This window comes from Tribolium madens, unplaced genomic scaffold (genome assembly GCF_015345945.1).
Source record: "Tribolium madens isolate multiple individuals breed KSU strain unplaced genomic scaffold, Tmad_KSU_1.1 Scaffold_96;HRSCAF=242;Tcas5.2_LG5, whole genome shotgun sequence".
Classification (NCBI taxonomy): domain Eukaryota; kingdom Metazoa; phylum Arthropoda; class Insecta; order Coleoptera; family Tenebrionidae; genus Tribolium; species Tribolium madens.
In genome coordinates, this window is record NW_025401068.1 from 5,736,574 (window position 1) to 5,757,719 (window position 21,146).

The following is a 21,146-nucleotide window of genomic DNA, read 5'->3' on the forward strand; positions in this document are numbered from 1 at the left end:
ACCCGACTTAAGATTTACGACAGTTCAAATATCGTGACGAGAAGTATAACTTTGTTATTTTAAATAGTTTGAAATCGGATTTGAGAATTTGAAAGAAAAAAGTTAAATCTTCCCTTTGGTGTATTCAAACATGAAAAACAATTAATAGACCCACAAAATGTAGGGTTAAATGTATAACAAACGTCAATTTGGTGGATTATTATTGTGTAGTTTGACAAATAATACTAAAATATTGAGAACCAAGGTTATTTCAACTATACATATAACTTAGATTAGTGTTTGTACTTATTTTGTAGAAGTTTTAACTGGGACACCCTATAGCTATACAGGTGGATTCAAAATGTCGGATCAACTCTCGAATGGTGATAGAAGACAGCCAAACATAAAAATGAATTCAGATTTTTGTTTCAGGCTTTTTTTTTTGAAAAAAAAACTGTCAATTTTCATCTAATCATATAGGCATCTTAGTTTTTTTGTTTCCGTTGTTTTTTTACACCATAAGACACAAATTGCTAATTTTTTTCAACAGGTATATCTGTTCAGTCTTACAAGATCTGCAGTTTCCGCTAACTAAATTCAAAATTACATAATCGAAACGGCTCAAAACTTAATCCAAAATTTAATCATTGCTATATCTAGTGAAAAAAGCCTCAAACTATTTTTGTCATGGCAACTTTTAACTCAAATAGATGTCCTTTACCACCCAAGAAACGGTCCTACATTTTTGAATCACCCTGTGTATTTTGTAGTTCTATGCATTTTGACCAGAAATATTAAACATTATCTATGAAATATTTTCATATTAATTGATTTAGGAACCCACTGTGATTCAAAAGGGATAAAGTAGGTGAAATAATGCGGTCTTTCGTGCTGTTTTCCGGAAAGGCGGCCGATAAACATCCGTGCAAAGCAGTAAATCGTTAAAATATCCGATTTATAACTCTATAACGCTACATAATAAATTGCGCAAGCCAGACTTTAATGGTACTAATTAAGTCCGTGCATTTTTAGCGTATCACATAAGCGCAACATACGACTAGAAATTGCCGTACAGTATAACCCACTAATTACATTATCATTATTATTGCTCTCCGTATGATTCAAATGCAAATTCGCGATTTTTCAACCCGGAAAATAGCACAAACCGCCGGTTTTTCTACCGACCGGCTTCTAGGTGTTCCAGTAGCTGTTTCCGGGCAAATGGGAGCAAATTAAAAGCTCATTAGCCCTCGGAGACATCGGAAAAAAGTCCTACTTAACGCCGCTCGTTATATTTATTTTATCGGAGGTGGGTGTTGTAAAAACAGCAGGCCGAGAATCTCACGCACGCTATGCGTTCTTGGAAAAGCGTCTTGTCGGCCGGATTGGCCGTTGACATGCCACGCTTATCGACGCGAAGAAAATTTTTGTCGAAAAAATTCAGAAATCGCGGGGTGAATAACCGCACCTTAATTCATGCTGAAATTAAGGGAGCGGCCCCATAATGGACAGTATGAGGTCTTGTAATTGCTGTGGTCGGTCATTCATGAACAATTCGCCTAGCTAATAATTTAATAATAAATAATAACACGTTATAAAGAGCCCGCATAAACACTTTACGCTCCACCTGGACGTTTTAATCAGTCGTTTCCTTCCAATTACGAAAAGTCGGCACGGAAAAATGGGAAGGAGGGGTCAAGTCTTCTGCGGGTTAGGGGTTACGACTCATTTACATTTTTACATATTGTATATTAAAAGTGCTAATTTATATATGTACCTACTTGCATCTTTTTCCTTTTATATAAATTGCTTAAAGAATCAAAAATATACTTTCCACTACATTCTACCCAATTTTGTTTTTTTTTTAAGTTTTTATCAGGTTCGCAAGTGAATTAATTTTTTAAATCCATTTCTATAACTCTGAATATTTACGTCAAAAAGAAATAACGAATATTTCTATTTTTTATTTTAACTAACAATTTATTTATTTTAGAATTCCAGTTTTATATCCTGAAAATTTTAAAACCAGTTGCTAGTATCGGTTGGCAGTTTTTGTAAACTTCAACGATCATTTAAACTACAAACCCACAGTTTTGAAATTTCTAATAAAACCATCAAAAAAAATTTTTTTCAAAAAAAAAGTCAAACAGCTTTAAGAAGTGAAAAAAAAATTATAATGCTATATAGTAAATAAATATTTTCTTTAATAGTTATCTTTGTTACAAGTACCTAAAACAGTTTTTGCGTACGAATCCTTCCTGTTTTCGGACGAGGTGAAACCGAGTCTGGAATAGCAGATGAATCCTCAAAAACGTTTTAGGTTGTTCGTATTACAAACCACATTTTTTTGTTAAAGTTCCCAAAAAACAAATTCACACCTCTTATTAATTAAAAAAATTTCGCCACCATAGTAACCAATTTAATTTTGTAATTCGGAAAAACTGTTTTTGGGGACTCAAATGAGTCTTTAAAACAGCTGTTTTAGGGAGCGTATACAAAAAAATAGTTTTGACGAAAGTAATATACACACAGTTTGATAACATGCATTTAGTAAAATTTAATTTTCGATCAAAATGATGGCCTGGCAATTATGATAAACGCATAAACCGAAAATACGAATTTGGCAATTTTCATTTCTACTATTTCTACTATTTGGTTTTTGCATTATTCAGTGTTGCCAACCTAATTTTAAAATTTCAGCCCACGTTGATCAGAAATACAGAACAATGCAATTAACATTAATAACTACAGAAAGCAAGGAACATAATGGTTACGAAAAAGAAGAAATCTCAGGTTTCCTCAAACTGAGTTAAATAAAAAAAAACAATAAGAATTAATATTTTCCACCTCCAAAACAATTTAAAAGTTTTAAATATTTTTTTTAAGTAAAAAACAACGCTCATAAAGCTAAATCAATTGAAATAAAAAAATAAGAACGTTATCAACTCTTTGACATATAAAAAAATTGTTTTTGCTTGATTGAATGAATATTTGCCATTAATTGCAACAAATAAGATATCAAAACTATGTCAAATAAAAATAATGCAATTACCGATAAAGTAAACAACCATTATAAAGTAACAAATATTGCAATAAATTTCTTTAACATGATGTTTCATTACCTGACCGGTTTTATTTTTAAATAAAGTTGTCATTAACATTTATTGGTTGTAATTGTTTTATCAAAATAATTAGTATTTTTAAATAAGTATCACTAATTAAAATAATTACAAAGCTTCTACTTATAAATCAAAGTCAACTGTTCACTGTCCACTCGAATTAACTTTTTCCGATAATTACCAACCATGACACAACAAAACCCCTAAAACGTGAATTTTTTCCAGGTCTGGTTCCAGAACAGGCGAGCCAAATGGCGCAAGCAGGAGAAAGTGGGCCCTCAGGGGCACCCCTACAACCCGTACCTATCCCCAGGTGGCGGAGGCCCGGCCCCCTCGGTCGTCGCCCCCTCACTCCCCAACCCCTTCAACCTGCCTTTTGGGCTCCGGAAGCCCTTCGATTCGCTCAGCTTCCGGTACCCTCCACATATCCTCCCGAGTTATCTTCCGTCGCCCCCCGGGTACCACCGCGGGGGGCCCGCCTTGCTGCCCCCGTCGGTGAGTCTCTACCCCTCTGCCAGCTCCTTCCAGACTCTCCTGGCAAATATCTCGGCGGCGCAAAGGCCCAAACTGCCGGCGCAGGAATTCACCACTTCGCCACCCTTGTCGCCAGGGGGCTCGGCGGTGACTCCTCCAGATGTGGACCGCAGGAGCTCCAGTATTGCCTCGCTGAGGCTCAAAGCTCGAGAGCATGAATTGAGACTGGAAATGTTGAGGCAAAACGGGGATTTGATAAGTTGAGGGAGTCAGGGGGTGCAATAGTGATACAAAGCCATTTTGTTGTTTTGAGTATTATAAACCGGCCCACTTGATACGTACTTTTGTAAATAAATTATGATTTTGTTGCAGATTGTAATAATCGTAGATTAAGTTTTTTTTCTATTTTTAAGTAGATAGTATTTATTGAAATTTAATTGTGAGATGACGTAACGAATCCGTCCTGATGTATCATGTACGTACTTAAAAAAATCAATAAAAATATTTTCTAAGAGTTTTTTTTATCTTTTGATTGAGTAAATAAGCGGGAATAAATTTTAATTAACAATTTCGCAGTGTACGCAATAATTCATGGTGTTATAACATTTTCTCATTACCACCATGTTATTATATTAATACAAGATAAGAATAATTAAAATCATAAATGCTTGTAATTATAGTTGGTGCTCAGTTCGTTATGTTGGTGAGCCTGATCTTCATTTGATAACAGGATATTAATTGAGAGCACTATTTTATGAGAGCAGGAACGCCTCTGCATACCAAGGGCGTAGCCGAGAAAAATTCCTCAAAACCTGGTCACACTTTAATAAAGAAAATATCTAGTAAAAAATATTGGAAATTAAAGAACAAGTAAAAAATTATAATCATTATAATTATTGCTTTTTTCATCAAATTGAAAACAAAAACATCTAATTATTGAAGGATTCAACGGTAAATTAAACGACAAACTCTCACTTTTTAAAATCCTGAAGATATTAGAAGCATTATCGAGCAAACAATAATAATTTCCAATAAGAAAAACTAATAAGGAAGAATAAGACAAAAAACAAAAACCATCATTTTTCTTCAGTCATAATCAAAAATTAAACGAAAAAAAAGGTCAGAAGAAATCGTGTTGCATTCAATTAACAAACATTAATTAAAAAAATGTATGGACATTTTAAAATAACGACATCAATAATATGTTTTTGAAGAACTCAATGGTAAATTAAACCACAAACTCACAATTCTCATAAACAATTGAAACCAAATTTAAAACATGTACTACGAAAAAGAAAAAAAGGTAAGTAGTAAAAATTGAAGAACAAGAAAAAGATGAAAACTAAACAAAAAGAATAAATTTGACACTTTAACACTTGTTATTGAGAAATTGTTAAGCAAAAATAATGTCAAAAACGAAAATGAGTTTCAAATTCTTGGTAACTTTAACGTTGGGCTAAGAAAGAAACTCACATATGTATTTAAATTTAAAAATTCTTAACAAAAAAATTGACTTTTTATTAGTGGGCTTACAAACACTTTTACATTTAGCACTCCTGTTCACATCAAAGGCCGCATTTCAAAACCTCTCTCTTCGCACAAATCCAATCGTGCATATTACCAACCTTGCCCGTCAAAACTCCCATCAATCCCCAAAAGCCCGCACCTAATTACGCAACTGCGGTCGCCTTTAATTACTTTCGACAAGGCTTTTCGTAATTCAATTAAATCCCCAATACTTCATCTTCAGCGTCCTTGAAGGGCGCGACTGTTCCGCTCGACAAAACTCTTGCTCTCGGCTAAATTATAAATAATCTAATTACGATCTATGATCACAAAGTGGCGGTTTAGTAATCAGAAACTCAGACGGTAGCGGTACATATAACTTGTACACTTAAATTGTGTTTTAATAAAATTTCGCTTGGTTTTTTGGACACGTCGGAGACGGACGTCTCTGTCACGGTTGGGCGAAACGGAGACGGTAGTCGTGACGTGACGGTAATTACAGTATGCATGTAATTTAATTTCATCAGGGTCGGACTGGGAGGGGCCCACTGACAGTCTGATTATAGGGCAGGGCCGGACTGCTCCGGGCGCATCTCGCCCTCTCTCTCTCTCTCTCTCTTTCTCGTAACAATAATTGTAATAATAATAATGATAATGCTAATAATTTAGAAAAATCAGTTTTGGTATAGAGTGAAAATAGTAAGAGGTCTGTGGTGTGTCCGTGGGGCCACCTTTTTTGTACACCTGTTAACTAGATCCTAATACGTTTCTCATTATTTATTAAATTAAAAATATCCATCACCGGCAACTCGATTATTCCATGATTAATTTAGTCCGTGGGCCTGTTCTGATGAGTTCAGGTTTTAAACGGGCATTAATTTTAATTAGATAATTGCTTAAAGGCGATCCCGGAGCACCAGGTACATGTTCGCTTCTGACAGCCAGTGAAATATAGTAGGCTGCGAGCTTTAGCTCATCTAAATGCTGATCGCCGCGTCCTTATCTTGTGAATTTTAGTACCGCCGAAAAGAAAATACAAGACGCAAAGTGCGGAGACGAAGAGTGACATGCGAGTTGGGTGGCCTAGAAATTTTTATTTTCTATCGATATGTACGCAACTTTGGCCGACAAAGTGCTGGCTAGTTATTTGGGTAATTTGATTACATGATTGTTTAGAAATGACCAAGCAAAATTTCTTATTAATGGACAAGGTAGAAAAGAGAGAAAAAAATTTGGGAGCGAAATGTGTTATGACGTGGTCGGCTTGTTGACAAGGTTCTTTCTTTGTTCGGAGATTTTTAAGAAATAAGCAATTAGAAGAGGTCTTGAAGCCAATGGAAAAATAATTAATTGGGTTTTGATTGTCTGAAAATGGAAGATTCCAGTTTATTTCAAGGAAATCCGGACTCTTAGAGAATTGATATTATTTTTGTGTATGACTGTACTTACAAATAATTTAAACCAACAAATAACACTAATAAAACTTTACTTTATACTTTATTACTTTATTATTACTTACTTTTACTTATTATTTTGCAAACACTTGTCACATATTTTTTCTCTTCAAACTTTTATTAATTAGAAACATATTGATTAGTTAATAAAAAAATAAAAAAAAACTAAGAAAAAAAATTAATTCAAAAAAGCATGACAAAATATAAAAGTTGAGACGAATCTATACAAACAATGAAAAAAAAATAGAACACAAGAGTTCAAGAGCACAAACATTAGTAGACATCGAAAAACCAAGAAAAAATAGAAACAATATCGATGATAAGATGAATGTTTCCTAGTAAAAGAATAAATAAAAAAGTATTTAAAATCAAAAAATCAAATGCAAAAAATATAAAAATCATTACTTAAACAAAAAAAGAGTAGGATAGAAAACTAGAAAGAGACCATGAAAAGTGAATAACCATCATACCTACCTAAGAATAAATGGTAGAAAAATAAAAAACTTCATACTTTCTTCTGTTTATTACATCTATACCAAAACAATTTCTTCAAGAAATAATAAGAAAAAATAACAGAACAATATGTAAAAACTATTTGAAACCTTGTCTAGACATAAACAGCTTGAAAATATTTGTTTGTATTCTATTTTTTCAGTTTTGGACCATCATTTGTTTTTAATATACAAAGTTAACTTGATTTTTAATAGCAGTAGGATTCAAATTGACTTTCGCTTTATTGTCAACTATTTATATTATTATAAAAATAAGTTTTATTTTCTTTTTAATTTAAAAATAAGGCTTGATTATATAATACCTGTTATTGTCTCGTTGTCTGCTGACCCTAAAAGATAGAGATAAGAATAAAATTATTGATAAGTTCGTACAATAAAAAAATTGTAATAAAACAAAAAAATATAGAAGAATAAAAAAAACAAATAAAGACAACATAAGGTAGAAAAGAATAAAAAATCAAACAATAAAACTAAAAAAAAACGAAGTCCAAAGTTAAATTTTTTGTTTTCATACACGAACAAAAAATGTAAACAATAGAAAGATGAGAAAGTAATAAAGAAGAAAACATGGATTAAAACATTTGGTTTGTTGCTTAGTCCACTATTGAAGATTCCCAAGTTTCTGGTGCTTATACTTGACTTTTTCTTTTTAATTAAATTTTTGGTTTCATTTTTCCTTTAATTCCATAATTCGATTTTATTATTTCTGGTGTCAAAGATGATATATACTCCCGGATTGTTTTCAGCGAACCTGCCACTGTGTAATTTGCAAACGCCGATCATTTACATCCTTAACCCAATTAGCCTCTGATATATGCCCACTTTTTTCTTCTCTCTCGTCTCTGCATGATGATTATGCCATTTAAAGGTTAATTACTTTCTAAATGGACTCTCCTCTTTCGCCAACATTAATTACCAGCTTTTGTCTGATCATCCTACCACCATTTTTGGACACTCACAAATTACAAAATTTCATTCGAGTCAAGCTCAATCGCAACCAGGGTGGTATTTACAATTAATTTTAATCTAGGCGTATTGTTGGACGATTGATTGAAGAATTAACACCTGACGGCTTTCGAACCCATAATCAGCCACTTAGAATAATTGCCGCACTATTCGTTAATAATTTGAAAAAAAGACACAGAATGCTGTCTTATTTCCGTAATGGTAAAACAAGTTTGGTAATTGTGAGGCTTGATATGGCAGGGATCAGCATTACAGGTGAGATGATTAACGCGAGACTCGCTGAATATTTGTTAGTTGATGGATTCCGTTTCGTCTAATTAAATCAAAAAAATAAAACCAAGAAAAAACAAGTTTTTACAGAGAAAAATTTTAAAAAATTCATTTTAACGTCTGCGACTGGTTTCGACTGGGATACTTAAGCATCTTCATGCAAATTTCAACACATGTCGTTAAATTTCAATAAATAATTTCAGACTAATAGCGATTTTTACTTTATTTGAACTTTGCTGTAATAAAAGTTTCTTTCAATACAGTTTCAAGTTTTCTTGTGTATCATCAAAAAAGTTGAAACAAGCGTTTGTTTTTGAGCAAAATCATCAAAGAAGCTACAGTTCTTGAAAAAAAAAGTGGTAGCTTTAGTTCCTTTTTCGTTTGTCGGCATTTGGCTTGGCTTTTGGGTCAAAACCCCACATTCCCGTTGATAATTTATGCGAAATCGGTTTTTCGAAAGTTCATCTCCCAGCGAGCGTTGCCGTTTGCGTGCCCAGCACGTCGAAGAGCACGACCATTTAAAAGCATTGGACAGTGAACAGCAGGTATCGTGCTAGTCCCGATGTTTTACACCTACAGAACAATAAAATCCACTTCAATAAAACTGGCAGAGTGACGATATAATAGCTCCGCATGACATAACCTACATAGAAAGAGAACTAAGGAAGATCCTCTAATTAAGTGCTACGAGCTCATGCGACGTCCTTTACCACCCGCCACCATTTATGGCGAATATTTATAGACACGGCATAATTGAAAATGCCTCACGTTGTTATAAATGTCTTAAAAAGATGAACATTTTGGTATTGCCGATAGATTCCCCTCTCGTGACTGTTAATGGCGCTGGGAGGGGAAATCACAATTCGGTTAATGGCCCCGAGAGGGGAAACCGATTTATTAACTCAAATGTTCCCCTCTCAGCTTATTTACAGAACAAAATCATAAAAACCTAATATAATTTCCATAAAATATTCACCCGGCGCCAGTTTCTAATAAACAATGCACTATATCTTCTTTTTGAGGCCCGGTTAGCTATAAATTCATTCCGATCATTACATTTACTGTCGACATTAAAACAAATTTGTAAACAGTCAGATCCGACCGGTAAATAACATCCAATAACCGGCGGGCAGGGTGGCAGTCCCGAATTAGCATAACTAGCTTGTTATAGCGTGGGTTGATGTGAGGTGGGGGTGATTCGCGTTGTTTCCCCTCCGGCCGCCATCATACACGCGCCCTTTTAGATTTTATAATCGTCGTATAAAACCGAAATTTGTCGTAAATAACGACTTACAATAGACGTGCGGTGGAAACAAAGAAGGATGTCGTGCTGGGCTCTCCTCAAAATTTAATTTTGTTTATGCTTTCATAACAATAAAATGCGGGGTTGTGTGACAGCTATGGGATTTTATCGCCGGATTCGAGCGTTTAAGGGTTTTTTTCTTCGTGTCGTGTGTTTGTTTAATGAAATTGGAGTCGGAATTTATCGACTGCGCGAGATTTCGCTCTAGTCGTGGGGATATAAATCTGGCGATGATGGTCTCGAGGTTAATTTATTGCTAGCTTCGAATAGGAAATTTAATTAAAAAGTCGGATGGGCGATCAATAGGATTCCTAATAAGCGAGCTATGGGTGGATGGTGTGGCGAGGAGGCTAGGAATGGAGGCTGTCTCGGCTAGTTAGTGGGGTTTCATTAGCGGCTGATAAATGGAGCCGCCGGAATTAGTGCAATTGTTCGATGGTTGGCTGTTGTTTTCCAGACAAATGACCCAAGGAGCCTTTCATGGGATAGAATCGCTGCCAATCGTGATGTATAGAAGCAGTGAGTCAATGCCACAAATTAGATTTGTTGGTTTCGGTAATTAGGCTTTTGTTGGAAAAGCTTCTGTGAAAAAAAATCGAGAAAAGTCGATCAAACAACAAAAAGCACTAACATTAGAACGAAAATGATTGATGAAATTGTGTACAGGTGCGCAGATGAATTAAAATGCAACGATTTGAAAAATGAGACACTATAAAAGACAGATACGTTGTTATAAGTGCATAATTGAATTAAGAAATTGTAAATGTTTACAAAATTTAATTTATTTAGTTAGGAAATAATTAATCGATTAATAGTCGCATGAAGAAAAATGACAAGTAAGTTTGATTCCCCTCTCGTCGCCATTATACAAATTAATGGTCACGAGAGGGGAAACTATCACTTAAGTCCTGTTTCCGCCAAGATATCTAGATTAAAGGGTAAAAATTAAAGAATTGATAATTTAATTAATAGCATTAAACGATTGTAGTAGAAGTGTATAATCAAAACAGACACATATTTAATTTCTTGTTATACTAAAGAAGGAGTCTAGAATCAAAATTATGAATAATCAGTTATTTTCAACTCTTTATTTTTGTTTAGAAATAAAAAAGTCATATTTTTTATCTCTTGTCTAAAACAGTTGGCGGCGTATTTCAGATAGTAAGCAAATACATACTCATATTTAAATTAAATTAAAAAAAAATAAGTGTTAAAGTTAAATTTTTCACTTTAGGTTTCAAGTGACGTTTTCTTTTTTTTTTTTTCAATTTTGTATTTACAGTAAAACCTCCCTTAACGGACACCTCTAAATGGCGGACACCTTTTGATAACGGACATTTTTGTAGGACCGTAACTAATAGATAGGAATGTAATGTAAAAAATCCTCTCTACAACTCTGATAAGCGTACGCGGACAGTGAAATTTTCCCCAATTACCATAATGTCATATAAATTTACCTCCTACAACGGACAGACCCGACAGAGCGGTTTACTGTAAAACAGGTAATATAAGATTCAATGATTAAATTAATGAGTTGCAGAATACAGAATAAAAGAAACACTTATTATTATCAGTAACAAACTCCAAAAATATTATAAAAAAAACTTTTGGTCTAAACAAACAAACAAAAATTAACCATGTTTTAAATAAAAATGTTTTCTTCTTTTTTTTTGTAATGCTTTTATAGTCCATAAAGCGTAAGAAGATGAATGATTGTTATCAACAGCAGACCTATTGTATCAGAGCAAAAATTACACTGAACAATTTTTTCCAAATTTAGATAATAAATTATGATGCATGTTTTGCATAAAGTTCTGTTATTTACGCAGTACTTACTTTTACTTTAATTTGGGTAAAAAAACACCGAATTTAGATCAAAACTTTAATTTCAAGTAAATTTCAACGTAACATATTTTAACAGTGTGACTTACGCTCCCTTTGATTACAGTTTTTTATTGGTAGGTAATGACGTAAAGGCAGAGCATTAATCAAGTTATAATTTAAGAACTGTAATTTCATAATAATTTTGTTTTTGTTATTTTGTTATTTTAAATAAATGGCTTTTCATTTTTTTTACAAATTCAGCACATCTCTCATTAAGGGACACCTCTTCACAACGGACAATTAAAGATTCCCCATCGGTATCCGTTGTTGAGAGGTTTTACTGTATTGTAAATTAATGTTAATCCTACAAGGGTAACTTGATATGTATTAAGCTATTATTGTTGTCAACAAAGTGGCTAACCTCTGGTAGATTTGACTTTGACTTTAGGTAACTACTGAAATGGGGAAAACAATTGGCATTAAAATTTGTCGTTTCTGACTGTCGAATTTTAATTTTTGGTAATGTTTCCCTATTTCCTTACCAGTGCCACCTATCGACATCTGATTTTCTCCTATCGTCATGTCTATTTTAAATAAATAATTTTTGTTAGTATAGATATGTTAGTTTTAAAAACAGATATTAAAGAATTTTTATGCAAAATTTATTTTAGTTTTTAATTATGTTCATGACTTTAATGATTTTACTCGTAAAGTTACGCTTTTTTGTAAAAAACTGAATGCTCTTTCAGATGGTGTTGGTTTTATTAAAATCTGTTAATTAGTTTCCAGTCTAGAGTGCAGGATGTTTATTGAATGTTCCATAAGCGAGTTATGTAGTGAGGCCTCTTTCAAGCGCAGAAATATTGCCTGAAAAAATCTTATCTAAACCGTTTTGTATAATATTAATAATAGCATAAATAAATTTTGACTTCCCCTTCCGTCGATATTGCCTCGTTTAATGGCCGCAAGAGGGGAAGCTGTTCATTGTATTATAAATCTACTTTCCCGGGTAATGGCCGCGTGAGGGGAAATTGAGGTATTTAAGATACAGGGTGTATTTAATAATTAATAATCATTGTTTGTTTTGTTAATTACGTTGTGAATTTATAATTCCTCGAATGCAAATTAAGATTTAATGATTTAAATAATAAAGTCATTATCAATGCGATTTTAAGAGCCGTTGATCAAGTCAGGGACATTTTATGGATTGTCATTATCCAACATTAGCCATTCATAACGCAAACATATGGGTCTTTTCAATAATATGACAATATATTAATGAAACGGCCGGTTGCTCCCCAGCAGTTGGGCGGAACAGCGACTCGAATGAATAAACTAATACACAGAATGATTATGTGGCAAAATCGTGACACTTTTATTAGCACTCTCTCCCTGTCACGAGCGATATTTATTCGAGACATTTTTTTCGGGTGGATTGCTAATTGCGCGATTTTCCTAGACGCGAAAAATTTGCATTTAACAGCCATCAGCATTAAGATTACGGCTAAGTGCTTCTACATTTATCGGCGAAATGTAACATTGTTTATCCTTGTGTTATTCTCATATAATTCGCCTTAATAAGGTACCGGAGGAGGCGGCTTATTCAGTCAAGGGTGCGCCATTATTCATTCCGGTCGGTTAATTGCTCGATCGGTCCTAATTGTGCCCTATGGATACCCGCTGCGAGCCGCATTACCCTCACCGACATCATTATACAGGTGTTCCAAAAAGAGCAATTTCGCAAGCCGATAAATAAAATTAATTACGATAAATTATCCTTTGTACCGCTTTACCGGTTTTCGCGAGTTTTCCCCACTAATTAAAATCATAGAAAAAGCCGCGACGTCACTTTTGTATTAATTAATTTTAATTAAAGTTTAAAATGTTTACTTTGTTGCAATAAAAATATAACAAAGTTGTGGCAGACGTGCTATAATTCATACGCAACCTATAAACTTGTCTAAAAGGGTAAACAAACCGCCAACGCGTGATTTAGTGCCTTCGCTTCTTATGATTTACAACGGCCACTAGATGGAACTGTCGTAAAAGCCAGCGAAAGGATCAAATAAAAATTCAAATTAGAAAAATGTTGCAAATTACGTAATGACCCTAGGAAAGGAAGCCGCGAGGTCCTGCGGCACTTAGCCTCCCCTCAAGCCGCCATTAATAAAAACACAAAAATAACTTGTCTCAAATATCCGATAATTAACATTCATAAGCAAAAATATGTAAATTATGTTGTATTTTCCAACTAAAAACTAAAACAATAATTTATTCACTACGCCACTGGTCACTTGCAGATATATTAAACTTCCCCTACCGCCGCCATTAGAGACTCACCCCCACCTTTAAGTGTCACGTAGGGGGAAGTAGTTTGCTTTAATGGCCTCGCAAGGGGAAGCAATAATTATGCAGCGCTTAATTTCGTTGTGAGCAAAACAACGACGACTCCAAACAATAAAATTTAACATCTCCTATAAAGAATCTTCAGTGTTGGGTTGTGCGGCGGCGCGTCTTAACATATTCAAATTTAAAACAATTTGTTGTAGAATTTCATAAATTTTTATGGAGACGAGTTATGACCCTACTTACCATTAGGTGCAATAACAGGACGTTATAACCTCGCACGAATGAACATTACAAAAACAATTTCAATAAATTAGCAAAATTAAATAGAAATATTTCAGTTATTTTTATCGTTCGGTGGGCGGGAATTAATCCAACACAGACGAGAAATTATCGCGTTTATGGATGAAGGAAAAAACGTAAGCTCGCGGCAACGTCCCATTCATCCGGGCCTGTGGTCGGCTGTAATCACATTATTTAATGATCGTCATTCTCTTTATTAATGTCAACATTTCGTGATTGGTACTGAGGATGTTTGAAGCCGAAACGTTGTAAAAGCTAATCAGAGTGACTCGGCTAGGTATAATTATTAATTTCAAGTTTTGTATTTGCTGTCAGAGTGATGGCTTTTAGTAATTTAACGCTTGTTGAATCTGTACAAATTGAAATTTATAACATTAATTAAACTCATTAATAATTCCATACATATTACTTAAAACACATCAACGTTGCTTAAGTGGATTAAGAATGTCCCGGAGACATTCTTTCCGTTACTAAAATGCTAATTTCTCGCATAATTTGCCGCAAAAATTCCATAATATAATTCTAATCTAGTCGGCCCTCAGCGACATCTGTTGGGGAGCGCCGCCCGCCTGCGATGGGGGCACCGACTACAAAATATGCACGAGCGTTACTTTGGCATTTTAATAGACAGATACCTATTTAAGACTTTAATTAATGTTGTTACATGATAAACTAAACATCGGTGGGCGTGTCGGTCCGTGATTGAGCTGGGAAAAACAATTCCCGGGATATAAGACGCCCGTGGGCCCGTTCTAACGTCATATTAATTAAGCGACTGCCCCCACTATGCATTTTTGATTAATTTTTTGGGCGGGAGATTAAGTGGCCAGGGACGGGCTGGCCGAAAAGTGACACTTTTTGTGTTGGTGATTGAGCTTTTTCATTATTGGGAAAGCCGGAGGCGATTCGTTTCGTGATTCTTCCGGTGGACTGATGGCGTGTCATTCATCATCATAAGAGATGCTGGGTGCCGGCTAATTGGCTCGGTTTAGTTGCGTCATGTGCAATTATCTAGGGTGGTCTTGCTTTGAGTAATTTACTAAAAATTCAAATATGTTGATTTTAATTAACGGAAGGAGAGGTTTTGCCCGGATTTCAAACGAAAAATTCTATGATTGCATACGTGATCTCAAGATACAATGTTTTAATTAAAACTGCATAAGTCCTTGTTTCTTTTTTTGGCTCTTGATATGAACTATTTAGAAATAAATCCAACTTGCTATTAATTATAAATCGAATTTGAAATATTTGTGGGTTTAGAGGTAAGGTTTCGTGTCAATTATCCGATTTCTTATAAATTAACAAAAAAATATATCAAAAAATGAGCTAAGTACAAATAGAGCACAAAGATGTCAAAAAATAGCAAAACTAAATAAAAGCTCACCTTCACCTCCGCTCAAAAAAATCAAACCGTCCTTATATAATGTAAAAAGTTAATGACAAGATATTTGAAGCAAAAGAATAATATTGATGATTGTGTAGGTATTGAAGTGTATACCAAAAGTGGCTGCAATTAATACAAAGTTGAAGATAAAAGCTATTTAGGCTTGGATATAAGAGATTAACATGGGAAATTAGTTTTTATTTTTTTCCGGCTGCAGGAGTAACAAAAATAAAATTCTGATTAATGGAGCTTGTAGTGCTCGAAAAGGACAATCTTATCGACATTTTTGTCGATTCTAAAATTAACTCCATTTTGGCGAAAATGGCTCTTGAAAAATTGAAGTTTGAATTTGCCGGGTTAGCGTTTCAAAGAAACGAACTATCAAGTGAAATTGTGAGAAGTTCTCCTTTGGCAACAATAATAATGACTTTCTTAGTAACGCTAACCCGGCAAATTCAAATTACGATTTTTCGACGGTCGTTTTCGCCCATATCAAGTTAATTGAAGAATCGACAAAAATATCGATAAGATAACCCTCTTCAAGCACTACAAACTCCATCAGTCAAATTTTGATTTCTGTTACGCCTGCACCCGGAAAAAAATAAAAACTAATTTTTCCTATATCCAAGCCTGTCTGGGACACCCGGTATATATAGAGCTTATCCCATATCTGGTGGCGAACTGACAGTGACAGAAAAGACACTTGGACTGCGCCCACTTGGTTAAGATAAAAGAATACATGGGCGTACTTTTTTTTCTCTAAAAATTTTGAAAAAATTTTGTTAGAAATATCATTTTTAAAAATTCTTTTCATGAATGCGTTAACAATTTAATAATTTGTTCATCATTCGTCATCTTATGTACAGTGATGGACAGTGAATTTTGTCCACCCAATTTCTGTGAATTCACAAAAATTCACTGTAGTCTGTGCTTTATTGTCATGATAACTCACATTCAAATACGTATTGTCAAATTTAATCAAATTCGAAGTGCGTTTAATAAAATAAAAATTATCTCTCTGATACAAAAGGGTATGTCTCAAAGACGTGTCTCTATACTTTTGGGCATACCAAGGACTACGATTTCTTAGGACAAAAAAAAAGTTGCAAGAAGCATCAAGCATTTTGTCAACATGACAAACGTTAATCAAAATTCTGAAACAAGGTTACGAAAACCTAAAGACTAATTTACACTTTTAATCTGTCAGGGAAATTGGGTGGACGAAATTAACTGTCCATCACTGTATGAGTACGTACTTATTATATTTTTTTAAAGAATAACAGTGGTTTTGAAATATTATTTCATACGACGCCTACGAATATTTTTTTTTTAATTGTAAACATGTTTAGTGTCAAAATTCAATCATTTTTGACAACGTCAGTTAGCCACCAGATTTGGAACAAGCTCTACCTACATAGTTGGTCTCGGAAAAAAATGTCCAAAATTTCTGCAAAAAACTTTGCAAAGGGTGAAAAGTTGAAAATATTTTCAAGAACTGTGTCTTTGCTGAATTTGCTGAATCCGTCACTTTATTAGTGTCTAGTGATTTTTTTTGATATTGAAAAAAAATCTTACACAATTTTACACACTTTCCACAAAGTGATTTGTGTTATTTTTGTTGATGTATTTGAATGAAAGTTGTATAGAAAAATAAAATTTTGTTTACATTCTATGAGTTCACTTTCATACTTAAATAAATTTTCTTCTAAACTGCCCTCGTACTAAAAATTTGACAAGAAAACTTATTTCAAACTATAATTTTAAGATTGAGCGTTCATCGATTACGATAAAAACCAACAGACTTTAATTCCTTGGACAATACTACATAAGGTAGGAAAACATCAATTCCAATGTAGGAAAAAAACAAAACAATAAAAAAATGACCTTTTGGAAACTTGGCCAAAATCCCAATTTGCCTTGAAATTCTTTAGAGCTTCTACCATGCAAATAAACCCGATCATAACAACGTTATCGTCATCTTGCAAACAGTCGTTGTTGTACGTCTGACAAGCATTAAATCGCAAGATTCCTCAAGAAATGACTCTTTTAAAGCGAAAACTCGTTAATAAAGATTGAAAAGAAGACGCGTTTTATGTAAAGGATAAATTAGACGCGTTATAGTGTTAAATTAGGATATCCACATATGGCTTAAACTTTCTCTATAGATTATTATAGTGGCATGAGTTACGACTAGGATTATCAACATAATGAAATCTAAGCATGACTATAACAGCTCCTGCAACCACAATACACCTCAAGGAGCCTGACAGTCAAATTACAATAAAAAGTCAATTATTTTCGATTAGTAGCAATTGTAATTATGTATCTAATTACAAATACTATAAGTATAACCTCATGTTATTACAAAGAAGCGGCAAATTAGCACAAAACTGATAATTTATGTGAGTCGAGTCGCGTACCGCTTTGTAGAGATGGTGGTAGAAACTACAATTTGGTAATTATGATTGGAAATTGCATTGTAGCTGCCGGCTGGGTTTGACAGTGATTCTCTTATTATGAGAATTATTATGGATGATTACCAGTTTACACACTTTTAGCTACGAACCATTTACGCCGTAGAACGAATAACTTTGCCATCTTAATTAAAATATACAAATTACACGTTCCTGCATTACCGATTAAGTATGACGTGCCGGCGCGGGAAATTTGAAATGGCGGTAGTTGAATCCAATTAACCAAATGACCGGTTACAGTGTAGAAGATGGTAAAGTGCTCATTAAAATTTCCTAAATGAATATTACCAAATTGCAAAAACACGACAAAATTGGGCCTATTTTCATAATTGCAATGCCAATATTCATTATACAGTTCTTGCAACTGCCATTATGCTATTACCGCAAATTGTTCCAGTCGAGTTTTTAAGGTGGCACAATGTAATATTTAGCGATTTTTTCGAAATTGCAACGTCGGTTAGTTTTTCTCATTAGCAATATGAAATTTTGTTCAATTACGTTTAAACCATCAGACGCGGTGGTTTTCCGAATGAGCGGATTTTTTTCCAGAGCTGCCGTTCGATCAGATAGAGATGTTGATGCCTCAGCACTGCCGTAATTGACCTTAAATTACTTTAATGGATGTCGTTTAAGATGATATGGTGTGTTTTACGGAACGCTTTTAATGGCGAAAATTCCTTTTTTTCAGAGAATTTCGTACGGTATAGCACATTACATGCGAGAGATGGCAACCTTAATTCGCACGAAACAATCAAAAACTGCGTGTCTAACGCTCAAAAAATCACACAATAACCATTCGGAGACAGCGAATTCATTACAGAAACGTGTAATTGACGCGTAATTTCGACATTAGCCTCGATTACGGCTTCGCGAAATTTACTACCAGCTAGAAACCGCATTTTTTAGCACCTGTACCACAACCTTAAATATCTCAGCAACAGTGGGACTATGGGTTAGAATAAAAGCTAATTACTAATCAGTAATTCAGAATGCTATTTAATGTTAAAAATAATTAATAATTTGTTCAATAATTCAAATATGTACAAACAAAAAATTAAATTAAAACTCCCAACTTCCTAAAAATTTAAAATAATTCTTTCATATTCAGGCCTTTTGGAACATAATGGAAGGGTAAAATACATATAGTATTCCAAAATAATAAATCATATCACAATTTCAGCAAAAAAAATACAATTTTGCTTTCTCAAATAATTTAAAAAAAAATTAAAACTAAAATGTTAAAAGGTAAAGTCGTCCAAAAAAGTAAGGTCAAAAAAGAACATAGAAAAACGTAAGAAACGTAACGTAACTTTAGACCAGAAATTAAGTAATAAATAGGTATAAATAAAAAGTAATAGCGTAAACATAAATATGTAGATACGTTTTTAAACGTTTGCAAATCGCAAATAAAATTCAAGGTGATTCACGAGGAATAATGAGCCTGACCAAATTCTCGATGCAACCACCATTACTTTTCGCAAGTTATTTTGCGACAACTGTAATGTTGGTTGCATCGAGTTTTTATCAGACTCATTATTCCTCGTGTATCATGCTGTATGTAGGTATGTAGGTAAAAGTAAACGATAAGAATTAGTTGAAAAATGTATAATAATTATGTGTATACAAGGAGATTTTTTAACCCAGAACATGTGTTCTGTGTTCAATTTGAAAAAACACCGATAAATCTATTGCAGTCATTCAATGATAAGTCTCAGTATCCTGCTACAATATTTAAGAGCAACAAAATAAAATAAAAATATATTATTTAAATGATGACAATGACAAAACGGCAGAGAAATTACATGCAGACCGGACCATCTCTTGGGTGATGATAAAAAACATATAACTGAGTTAAATGTTCCCATGACAAAAATTGTTTAAGCCTTTTTTCACGATACTTATATAGCTCTCCAAATGTTAGACTTTGTTAAGTTTTTGTTAAGTTTTGTTAAGTTTTTGGCCGTTCAGATCATGTAATCGGCATATTTTGCAACACTGAACAGATACCTGTTGAAAAAAATCACCAATTTTTGTCTTTTAATGTACAAAACATTTAATGAGCAAATTCAACAATAAATTAAATCCTACAACATTGGAAACAAAAGAAAGATGCCTACATGACAATATGGAAATTGACAATTCTGTTTACCTCAAAAAAGGCTTCACCATGAGAGTTGGTCCAACACTTTTTAATCACCCTGTCCAAGTGTTCATAATAAATAATAAAAATACCATCCATGATGTTATTGCCACTATTGCACTTTAATCCTTTAATCCCAAATTTTTCAACCCGTGGTGGAACTGACCATAGGGATTTTCGAACCCACCGCTGGCGTGGGGAACTGACAAACACCCAAAAATTGATGTTATAGCAAAAATCTTTCTGAAAACAATAATTAAAAAATTAAAACTTAAATTTTTGCTTCGCCCCATTTTTTTTATTTTTTTTTGTAAAGGTTGCAAATATGAATAAATATTTAAAAAAATGTGAAGGACAAAGTTGTAGAAAATTAAATTTGCACCATACTTTATCTCCAACAATTTATGTTTTAATGGCTTCTTGGACACGCCACTACTAGGCGAAATATTTTCATCACTAAAGTACCTTTGACTGTAGAGTTGAAATCGTTAAAGATAGTGGTAATTCTCTACCACTTTGTTCTTTACACTTTCTTTAATCGTATGTGCAGCGTTTCAAAAAAAAAAGTCAAAAACAGGCGACAAAGCAAAAATTAATGTTTTATGTTGTTTCTGACCGTAATTTTTTGTCTGTTTTGTTATCATCTTCATTTAAATAAAGCAACTTTTATTTCGTTGCTCGTATTAAATTATAGCCACGATACTGAGACTTTCATTGAATAACAGCAATGGATTGATCTGTGTTTTTTTAAACTGAACTTAAGGCTATGTTCAGATTTAAAAAATGTCGCTGTATAAAACACTTAAAGACGTAAACACAAGAAATAACATCAAAATGTAAGCGTAAATCATTTAAAATAATTTAAATGCTAACTTTTTCTTTATGTATAAAAAAAAAACATAAAAATAAAATAGACTAAACTAAATAGGTACAGCGCGCCCAGAAAAGTGGTAGCAACTTTTACACAAAGTTCACAAGATGGCACTTTCGAAAAGCCAAATTTGTTCAATTATTCTTTCCCAATAAAAAAAATTCCTTAGTTGTGTCTCAAGTAAAATATCACAAAAGCTGCTTATCGTAGACAAAAAAAAT

At 33.6% G+C, this 21,146-nt stretch overlaps 1 protein-coding gene across 3 annotated transcripts in view; it reads left to right on the forward strand.

The window, feature by feature from the left end:
• The window catches only part of LOC123012761 (homeobox protein aristaless-like), a 59,295-nt gene extending 55,204 nt beyond the window's left edge, over positions 1-4,091 (forward strand). For all 3 annotated transcript variants that reach the window (XM_044410874.1, XM_044410876.1, XM_044410875.1), the window contains one exon: positions 3,324-4,091. In XM_044410874.1, the coding sequence (XP_044266809.1) occupies positions 3,324-3,836 (513 nt within the window). In that variant the 3' untranslated portion in view covers positions 3,837-4,091. The remainder of the gene's footprint in view (positions 1-3,323) is intronic.
• The last annotated feature ends 17,055 nt before the right edge of the window (positions 4,092-21,146 follow it).